General features: G+C 42.2%; 1 protein-coding gene across 3 annotated transcripts; it reads left to right on the top strand.

The window, feature by feature from the left end:
- The first annotated feature begins 253 nt into the window (after positions 1 to 253).
- LOC139554464 (chloride intracellular channel protein 1-like) lies at positions 254 to 10,013 on the top strand. 3 transcript variants are annotated; one of them, XM_071367275.1, is made up of 8 exons: positions 271 to 389; positions 697 to 775; positions 1,196 to 1,279; positions 2,095 to 2,204; positions 3,097 to 3,222; positions 3,546 to 3,652; positions 6,726 to 6,907; positions 7,534 to 9,215. In XM_071367275.1, exons 4-8 carry the CDS (start codon positions 2,149 to 2,151, stop codon positions 7,693 to 7,695), a joined length of 633 nt encoding a protein of 210 aa, XP_071223376.1. In that variant the 5' UTR covers positions 271 to 389; positions 697 to 775; positions 1,196 to 1,279; positions 2,095 to 2,148; the 3' UTR covers positions 7,696 to 9,215. The 3 variants fall into 3 exon arrangements, with proteins under 3 accessions (XP_071223374.1, XP_071223375.1, XP_071223376.1); XM_071367273.1 differs by lacking the exon at positions 1,196 to 1,279 and having other exon boundaries at positions 254 to 389; positions 7,534 to 10,013; XM_071367274.1 differs by lacking the exon at positions 1,196 to 1,279 and having other exon boundaries at positions 264 to 380; positions 7,534 to 10,013.
- Positions 10,014 to 11,031: the final 1,018 nt, after the last annotated feature.

The raw sequence follows: 11,031 nt of genomic DNA, 5'->3' as shown, positions 1-11,031 counted from the left end.
ACGACTCAATATCGCGGTCTGCCGGCCTTTGGGCTAGTACAGGTGCAATTCCTTCCACGTTGTGTAGGCTTATTTTTTTTAATTTCATAAGCCAAATTGCATAGATGTCCTACTATAGACTAATTGTCGGGGAAATGTAATTACACCTTCCCTTCTTAGCCCCTCTCTTTTCCACGTCTCTCTCGCGTACACACACAATCGGCGGAGTTCAGTTGCGTCGGCTAGGTTAACAACGGAGTATTAAACATCACTTGTTGCTAGTTGAGTATTGGCTTGTACGGGGACCTTCCACCACCAGGAAATGGAGGAATGAGCGTGTAGCGAGCAACACAGAGGGAGGGGAAACTGACAAGACGTTTACTGCAAGTCCCACACATAACGTGAGCGAGGTAAGGAAATTATACATTTGTTACAATTTAGACTACATTCTTACTCAACAAAATCTCTTGGAAGGTTGCTATTAAGTCATAACGGTTTACAGTAAGACCGTATTTTCTGATGCTTGTTTGTATTCGTTTATATAAGCTACAGAATATGTCTGTCATAGCAGATAGTGCGGCCAAGCCCTTGGTTGACATCGGTTTTCTGTTTATTATTGAAATTAACCTAATAGGCCTATAAAAAAAAATGTGTGTAAGACTGCACATTGACAGGTGTTTCCCCTCCCAAAACTAAACTGCCCTGCGTCACCTTTAGGTCTTCCAGTTCCAGCGGCAACACTTGAAACAAAAAGATGAGTGACGAAGATAGACTTCAAGTTGAACTTTTTGTTAAGGTAAGCTCAAAATCCATTCTGCTCTGATATGCATAATCATATCTTGGACACGTTACTTTGTAAACAATGCGCCATTACATTACGCTATCAACATGTCACTATGTGGTAGTCTACGGTGTCATCTATTTTACTGAAACATCATAATAGCCCAAGCATTTCTAAAACAAGATTACCTATCGGTGAGAAGGTTGTCACTAGTTGTCACTGGTCCTTCGCGGAATTTGTTCGAAGACGGAATGCCTAGAGAAGGCCTAATGGCTTTCATAGCAGGCAATAGCCTATATTTAATAAGATAGAATTACATTGGGCTATTTATTAACAGAAACTATGCTTATTGATGTACTCCATTTGGCACTTCAGTTGAATGGCCAGAAAATGTACGAATCTTATTAAATGTACATTAATACATATGCCATATAGGCTCCTTAAATCTATATTTAGTAAACTGGCCAGAGCAGCCCAGGTGTCACGGCTGTTGAATGAAGAGGACCAAGGTGCAGCGTGGTGAGCGTACATATTCCTTTATTTCATATGACGCCGACATAAACAATCCAAAACAACCGTGAAGCTAAATGCTATAGTGCCAACAAACAAAGACAGGTGGGGAAAAGGGCTACCTAAGTATGGTTCTCAATCAGAGACAACGATAGACAGCTGTCCTTGATTGAGAACCCTACCCGGCCAAAACATAGAAATACAAATAATAGAACTAAAGAACATAGAATCCCCACCCCAAATCACACCCTGACCAAATCAAATAGAGACATAAAAAGGCTCGCAAAGGTCAGGGCGTGACACCAGGGGTGTGGTCATTCTGAGGAAATTATCCAATATAAAAATAGTGAATATTGTTTCCTGCTTTCATGGTCCATGACCTATAATGATTTCTCTGTGAATATGTAGATGTGTAGTTTTTTTTTTTTCATGTATGAAAGATGTCCTTGTGGTAGCAGCTTAAAATGCTGACTTCTTGTCCATTTTCTCACCATTCAAATTTCAAGAGACCCACAGGCCCTACTCTTTCACACATTGCATTGTATATTTGACTAAAACAGTTTAATTCCTCCTATGAAAACATTTAAACTACACACATTATTGTCACTTCCATTCTCACTCACCTTACATGTTACATCTAAGCTATGTACAATTCCAAATCATTTTGCTTATGTAGGCAACTTTATAGTGTTGCCCATATTTATGTTTAGAATTAATCTAGAACCATGTGATCCCTGTTTGACTTCCCCTATCGATCTTCGGTAGTATATGATCTTCTTGTTCGGATGAATGACCATAATATAAGGACTTCTATCCCATTCTAGGCAGGCAGTGATGGCCAGAGCATTGGCAACTGTCCATTCTCTCAGCGTCTCTTCATGGTGCTGTGGCTTAAAGGAGTCACTTTCAACGTCACCACCGTGGACATGAAGAGGTCTAATACCTATCAATCTGTATTTCTATTACATATACATTTCTATTACATTTGCACATGTCTAAGCTACTATCTGTCTTTATACACCATCTTGTACCCATGTAAACTCATTTCTACACTAAACAAAAATATAAACGAAACATGTAACATGTTGGTTCCATGTTTCATGAGCTAAAATAAAAAAATCGGGGAATGTTCCATAAAAAGCTTATTTTCTTTAACATTTTATGCACAAATTTGCTTACATCCCTGATAAGGAGCATTTCTCCTTTGCCAATATAATCCATCCACCTGACTGGTGTGGCATATCAAGAAGCTGATTGAACAACATGATCATTACACAGGTGCACCTTGTGATGGGGGGCTGAGGAGTATTTCTGACTGCAATAAAACCCTTTTGTGGGGAGAAACTCATTCTGATTGGCTGGGCCTGGCTCCCCAGGGGGTGGCTGCACCGCTGCCCAGTCATGTGAAATCCACAGATTAGGGCCTAATGAATTTATTTAATTTGACTGATTTCCTTATATGAACTGTAACTCAGTAAAATCTTTGAAATTGTTGCATGTTGCGTTTTATATTTTTGTTCAGTATAGTAGGACTTAACCCTTTTTTTGTCACAAACGTATGAATTTTTCACATACGCTCATATGTCTCCACCTTCTACCTCTTTCTTACTCCCTCTAATTCTGTCATTGTTTCAAATCAAATCCAATTTTATTTGTCACACTCGCCGAATACAACAGGTGTAGACCTTACAGTGAAATGCTTACTTACAAGCCCTTAACCGACAATGCAGTTTTAAGAAAAATACAACAAAAAATAAGAAATAAAAGTAACAAATAATTAAAGAGCATTCCTGTTTCTTCCTCTGTCATTTTCTGTCTCTTGATAGGAAACCAGACATCCTTAAGGACCTGGCCCCTGGCGCTCAGCCCCCCTTCCTGCTCTACGGGACGGAGGTGAAAACCGACACCAACAAGATAGAAGAGTTCCTGGAGGAGAACCTGTCCCCTCCAAAGTAATCACTCCTTCCATCATTTTATCCTTCTATCCATCCTCTGATCATACCACCAGACAGTTATGTTGCTACTTGTATCAAGCAACGTTTCATACCCTTCCAGGTCTATGTTACATGTGCCATTGTTGTGTTGAAGAATCATTTGTATCTGTTGTTTGCCTCTGTAGAGTATGTTGTTCGTTTATGTACTGTACTTGCATGAAGGCTTTTGATACTTTATGTATTTAACATTCGTTTTTTATGTTCCTCTCGGAAGACAATATGTTTTCTTCGTGATACCTAACTGACTGAAATGTTTTGTGCCTCCGCCACCCCCTCAACAGGTACCCACGCCTGGCATCCAGGAGCCCTGAGTCTAACACAGCCGGCCTAGACGTGTTCTCCAAGTTCTCAGCCTACATCAAGAATTCAAACCCCCAGCTCCATGACCGTGAGTGACAATGTCAAATCAGGATGAACTGAGCCCGACCCTTCATGTGCAACAACATTGTTGCATGCTAGCAAGCACTAGGGCCGGGACGATACCAGTACCACGATGCTCGTTAGTATTGTGGCAAGGGAACAAAACACGAAGCAGATGTAACTTCTTTAGGAAAACAACCCTAATGTTGGAAACAAACGTCATTATGTTGTCATCGAGAGTCACATTTATTTATTTTCCAAGCGATAGCACACAATGTTTTATATACCGTACATCAGGTTTTTAAATGACCAAAGAGTTTGGCCTGCTTCGTGTTTTCATTTTTTTCATGGATTTTCTTTTGCAATACTGGTATCATCACAAGCACCTGCAAGAAGCTCCCACAATCTGTCTCTGTTTTCCAAAAACAGCAGGGAATGTCTTTGTTAATGGCATTATGCCCTGAACTTGGCGTCTCTGAGCTTGGCGTCTCTTCACAAAGCGGTCGCATGTTGTACCCTCTACTCAGATCATCAATTGTCACGTGCAAAGATTCAAAAGGACATTTTAAATGACTCTAGGTTCAACAATTTACAACTGTGCCTCAAGTCCTTTAAACCATGTTTTTTGTTTTTATTCAAATAATGCTGTAATGATATTAGCATACAGGGCATTTGGAAAGTATTCAGACCCCTTGACTTTTTCCACATTTTGTTACGTTACTGCCTTATTCTAAAATGTATTGAATTGTTTTTTCCCCTCATCAATCTACGCACAATTCCCCATAATGACAAAGCAAAAACAGATTTTAAAAAATCTGAAAAATGTAAGTATTTCATTTACATTAGTATTCAGATTCTTTACTCCGTACTTTATTGATGCACCTTTGGCAGCGATATCAGCCTCAAGTCTTCTTGGGTATGACGCTACAAGCTTGGCACACCTGTATTTGGGGAGTTTCTCCCATTCCTCTCTGCATATCCTCTCAAAACTGTCAGGTTGGATGGTAAGCGTTGCTGCACAGCTATTTTCAGGTCTCTCCAGAGATGTTCCATCGGGTTCAAGTCCGGGCTCTGGCTGAGTCACTCAAGACATGCAGAGACTTGTCCCGAAGCCACTCCTGCGTTGTCTTGGCTGTGTGCTTAGGGTCATTGTCCTGATGTAAGGTGAACCTTCGCCCCAGTCTGAGGTCCTGAGCGCTCTGGAGCAGGTTTTCATCAATGTTCTCTCTGTACTTTGCTCGTTCATCTTGCCCTCAATCCTGACTAGTCTCCCAGTCCCTGCCGTTGGTAAACATCCCACAGCATGCTTCACCGCAGGTATGTTGCCAGGTTTCCTCCAGATGTGATGCTTGGCATTCAGGCCAAAGAGTTCAATCTTTGTTTCATCAGGCCAGAGAATCTCCAAGTGGGCTGTCATGTGCCTTTTATTGAGGAGTGGCTTCCGTCTGGCCACTCTACCATAAAGTTCTGATTGGTGAAGTGATGCAGAGATGGTTGTCCTTCTGGAAGGTTCTCCCATCTCCACAGAGGAACTCTGGCGTTCTGTCAGAGTGACCATCAGGTTCTTGGTGACCTCCATGACCAAAGCCCTTCTCCCCAGATTTCTCAGTTTGGCCGAGCGGCCAGCTCTAGGAAGAATCTTTGTGGTTCAAAACTTCGTCCATTTAAGAATGATGGAAGCCACTGTGTTCTTGGGGACTGTCAATGCTGCAGAAATTATTTGGTACCCTTCCCCAGATCTATGCCTCGACATAATCCTGTCTCGGAGCTCTACGGACAATTCCTTCGACCTCATGACTTGGTTTTTGTTCTGACATGCACTGTCAACTGTGGGACCTTATATAGACAGGTGTGTGCCTTTCCAAATCATATCCAAACAATTGAATTTCCCACAGGCGGACTCAAATCAAGTTGTAGAAGCATCTCAAGGATGATCAATGGAAACAGGATGCACCTGAGCTCAATTTCGAGTCTCATAAAAAAGGGTCTGAATACTTATGTAAATAAGGTATTTCTGTTTTTTATTTTTAATACATTTGCAAATATTTATAAAAACCTGTTTTTGCTTGGTCATTATGGGGTATTGTTTATAGATTGATGAGGAACATTTTTCATTTATAAACTGGGTTGTTCACCCATGAATGCTGATTGGCTGTGGTATATCAGACCGTATACCACGGGTATGACAAAACATTTATTTTTACTGCTCTAATTACATTGGTAACCAGTTTATAATAGCAATAAGACACCTCAGGGTGTCACGCCCTGACCTTAGTTATCTATGTTTTCTTTATTATTTTGGTTAGGTCAGGGTGTGACGAGGGTGGGTATGCTTGTTTTGCATTGTCTATGGTTTTTGTATGTCATGGGGTGTTTGTAAGCCTAGGCATAAGTAGGTCTATGGTGGCCTGAATTGGTTCCCAATCAGAGGCAGCTGTTTATTGTTGTCTCTGATTGGGGATCATATTTAGGTTGCCATTTTCCCTTGGGTATTTGTGTGTTCTTATTCTATGTGTAGTTACCTGTCTGCACTAGCCATATTAGCTTCACGGTTCGTTTTGTTATTTTGTTCGTTTTGTTCAGTGTTCATTCTTTAAATAAAGAAAAATGTATGATTATCACGCTGCGCCTTGGTCTCCTCCCTACGACGGCATGACACAGGAGTTGTGGTATATGGCCAATATACCACGGCTAAGGGCTGTGTCCAGGCACTCCGCGATGCGTCGTGCCCAAGAACAGCCATTAGCCATTGTATATTGGCCATATACCACACCCCCTTGTGCCTTATTGCTTAATTAATCAATTTTAGAATAAGGCTGTAACGTAACAAAATGTAGATAAAGTGAAGGGGTCTGAATACTTTCCGAATGCACAATAGAAATATAATTACTATTCTATATATAAGAGTCATATTGTTTCATGGTGCAGCACATTCAATTCCTTCTTTCAGAGGTTTGTTTCAGTCTAATCACAGGGAGCTCAATGAAGGCTTTACTTGCGTGATACTACTGAGGAGCTTTATCTTTGATCGTACTACAGTTTATGTACGTGTTTCAGTCTTAATCAATGTGTTGTACTTTGTGTGTTCTCTGCATGGTCAGACCTAGAGAAAGGCTTGCTCAAGGCCCTGAAGAAGCTAGACGACTACCTTGGCTCCCCACTTCCTGACGAGATTGACGAGAATAGCGCTGATGATGTCACTTCCTCCTCCCGTCCCTTCCTGGATGGGCAGGTCCTCACTCTGGCCGACTGCAACTTGCTTCCCAAGCTGAACATTGTCAAGGTAATCCTTTGTTTTAAGCCCTGCTTGTGGCCTAGCGTGAGGTCTATAATCAAATCAGTATTAATTGGGGTTGGTGGACCACTTGTTTGCTAAATGTTCCCAAATGTACAGTAGTAACTTAAGTGAAAACTGCAAAGTAAGATCACAAGGACATATTCACAATAGTGTTCAGGCAGATCCAATGGGCTCTTTTGATCATTATTGTCTGGACTACAAATGCACAATTATATTTATTGGCTATAACTGTTACTTTTTTTGTCTTAACTTTTTTGTATGTTACTTTTTGTGGGGTTATTATACGTGTATTCAGAATCAGAATCACCTTTATTCACCAAATACATTTGCATGTATAGGAATTTGACTCAGTGAAATGGTGCTGCCACAATAAACAGAATATACAGACGGACAATAATCAGAATATACAGACTAAATATATTGACGCAGAATTTACACACTGAAGCTAAAAGCTAAAAAGTACAGATGACACTATGAACACTATAAGCAACATTAGAACTATGCATGTAGAGATGTATGAATCAAAACTGTTTTACAGGATGATGTGCAATGGGGGAAATAACTCTCCCTTTCTTCTTCTCTTTTTCTCTGTCTCTCTGTCCAACCCGAAGGTGGTGTGTCTGAAGTATCGCATTTTCTCCATCCCTAAGTCTCTCTCCAACCTGTGGCGGTACCTGGACGCTGCGTACGCCCGCGAGGAGTTCTCCTCTACCTGCCCCAACGACACAGAGATACACATCGCCTACTCAGCCGTGGCTAAAGCACTTAAGTAGGAGGACAAGGGGATTCCATCAGTCACACACAACAGCAAATACACCCATACACACACACCTGTTCAGATATCCTAGACACACTCACCTACCTACGCAGACACTGTACATGTGGCAGCATACACACGCCCCAATGCACTCACACATACAGGCACTCTCTCAGACACACGCACACCATTCCAACAGCCTTTCTTGAGAGCAGGAAATCAATATCACTGTAAGATCAAGTTGAAAATGTTGCATTGGCCACTTAAGAGTTTGTGAAACTCTCTGAGGCTTATAGTTTATGGTTCTCTTTTTGTCACGTGCCACATCCACTCTTAATGCTGTATATTCAGGGGCAATTACACACAGTTAAAGTTCTATACACGGGCAGTAGGTTACATAGGTTACATAGCATCCAACTGAAGGTATCCAACAGTGGTCTGTTCAGTCTCTATGATTAATTCTGCACTGCATACATTGCCACATTACACCCTATTAGTTTCTATCTCTCGGCCAAGCCATAAAAAACTGTTCCTGTTGTGATTACACACAGACACGCATATCTAGACCAGTTTAACTGCTAGCTGCAGTTGAAAGAGAGAGGTTAGTTATAGGCGTGTCGACAATTATACATTATTACAGACATATTATTACACTGTTGATATATTGTTCAGGGCAAACAGCCGCTAACAGGGTGGATGACATGGTCAGTTTGAACCAGTCATTTTATACATGCTAAATGGTCAGAAGTTAGGCTCAGGGAACAGGAAAGCAGGTCTTGGGCCAATTGTAGTACATTGGGGCACACTATACAGAGGTGTTTCTCAGCACACATTTATCCACACAGAAAACGATTTCAACAGACCTCGGCTTCTCCTTTCTCCGGCTTGTAGCGCCGTGAAGGGTTTATCAAGCTTATGTCCCCATTGTAAGGCTCTTTTGCTAGTACATCAAATTGTATTTGTCACATGCGCTGAATACAACAGGTGTAGTAGATCTTACAGTAAAATGCTTACTTACAAGCCCTTAACCAACAATGTCGTTTTAAGAAAATGCCTAAAAAAAAGTAACAAATAATTAAAGAGCGGCAGTAAAATAACAATTGCGAGGCTATATACAGGGGGTAATTAAAAGTGAAGGATATTTTTGATACAATAAAAAAAAAAATGTTGCAGAGCAGGTGAGTTACTCCAGACGAAGTAATATGGCTATTGTTGCTGCTTTAGGTGAACTTTAGGTTATTGAAGAAGAACTTGACTCTGTATGGCCTTGAGGCACCGAGCCAGTTCAGTCATGTTTCACTGTAATCTGAGGGTAAACTACAGGATGTAATTCAGGCGTGCACACACCTCCACGCATGACTAAACCATAAACGCCACATTCATTAAAAAAATGGAGACGTTCATTGCATAGATAACTGAAACTGAAATCTCCCGAGGGGAGAATGCTACGGGATTGTGCATTTGTACTCTTTGATATGGTTAATGACAATGAAAGACTCAATTAAACTTGAAAAAATAAAAGAGTTTGAACCTTTAGTGAGCCAAACAAAGGGTTTTACTTCAGGTCTATTGAGCTGGGTGTTGTTCAGGTTGTTTAAATCGACAACACCTTTGAACCTACTACCGTCCTGTGCTTTGTAGTGCACACTTTGAAGTCTTACGTTTTACAGTGACTTGAAATTCAGTCCCCTGAGAAAGAACTGGAAATATTTGTTTGGGTTCTATACAATCCATGTCAGCGTATCAAGCTCAGCGTGATTGAAATTTAAAGGCAATGTTCCCGCTTTAAAGGAGATTGTATACTGTTGCATATGTCGCTCAATTGGAAATGAGCTTTCTATAGTGCAATCTTCAGCGGTACAGATTGAATAGAGCCCTCAGACTGACTGATAGATGGTGCAGTCTCATGGTACTGACTTAAGTGGATCAGCTTAAAACAGCCTTGTTTTAAGCTGATCCAATTTGAGTGTACAAAACATTAGGAACACCTCTTTCCATGACACAGACTGACCAGGTGAATCCAGGTGAAAGCTACGATCTCGTATTGATGTCACATGTTAAATCCACTTCAGTCAGTGTAGACAAAGGGGAGGAGACAGGTTAAAGAAGGATTGGAGACAATTGAGACGTGAAGCGCGGTTACAAGCACAAAATAATATGATTATTGTGGATAGTCAGATTAATATAATAGTTTGTTTAAAACATTTACATGCTTTGCAGGAATAACAATTTCCTTAATGATCCTGTTTACATGGACACATCTGAAATCAGGCTACCTGATGGGACTTTTGATAAATGCAGAAAATAGCCAATCAAAATAAACGCTCTACCACAGTGACCGTGTTATTTTTGAGAAGACTATTTGATTCTGAGTTCGGACACAAAGTTTGTATGTGAAAACTATTTCTAAGATGCATACTTTCAGTTTATTCAAACTCACTTCACTTGCGTATAAGATGGAGGCTGGCACTACCAGTGTTACAGCTTTGGCTCATGCTGGCACAAGCTTAGACCAAATACACCGCTAATCATTTGAAAGATTGCTCAGAAAACCAGTTGTTTTAATCGGCGTATGCTTACTTTGATTTTGACCTTACGCCGATTAGGATAACCAGAGTAAGGTGTTTACATGAATGAATGAATGGGCAAGACAAAAGATGTAAGTGCCTTTGAACGGGTATGGTAGTAGGTGCCTGGTGGACCGGTTTGAGTGTGTCAAAGTAAGTTCCCCGCCCACTCAGCCTACTAGCTTCCCGCCCACTCAGCCTACTAGCTCCCCGCCCACTCAGCCTACTAGCTCCCCGCCCACTCAGCCTACTAGCTCCCCGCCCACTCAGCCTAGTAGCTCCCTTCTCACTCAGCCTACTAGCTCCCCGCCCACTCAGCCTACTAGCTCCCCTCCCACTCAGCCTACTAGCTCCCCACCCAGTCAGCCTACTAGCTCCCCGCCCACTCAGCCTACTAGCTCCCCGCACACTCAGCCTACTAGCTCCCCGCCCACTCAGCCTACTAGCTCCCCGCCCACTCAGCCTACTAGCTTCCCGCCCACTCAGCCTACTAGCTCCCCGCCCACTCAGCCTACTAGCTCCCCGCCCACTCAGCCTACTAGCTCCCCGCCCACTCAGCCTAGTAGCTCCCTTCTCACTCAGCCTACTAGCTCCCCGCCCACTCAGCCTACTAGCTCCCCTCCCACTCAGCCTACTAGCTCCCCACCCAGTCAGCCTACTAGCTCCCCGCCCACTCAGCCTACTAGCTCCCCGCCCACTCAGCCTACTAGCTCCCCGCCCACTCAGCCTACTAGCTCCCCGCCCACTCAGCCTACTAGCTTCCCGCCCACTCAGCCTACTAGCTC

The sequence above is a fragment of the Salvelinus alpinus genome, chromosome 26 (genome assembly GCF_045679555.1).
Source record: "Salvelinus alpinus chromosome 26, SLU_Salpinus.1, whole genome shotgun sequence".
In the NCBI taxonomy this organism is placed as follows: Eukaryota; Metazoa; Chordata; class Actinopteri; order Salmoniformes; family Salmonidae; genus Salvelinus; species Salvelinus alpinus.
The sequence above is the reverse complement of the archived record's forward strand: the minus strand, read 5'-3'. Positions and strand labels throughout refer to the sequence as shown.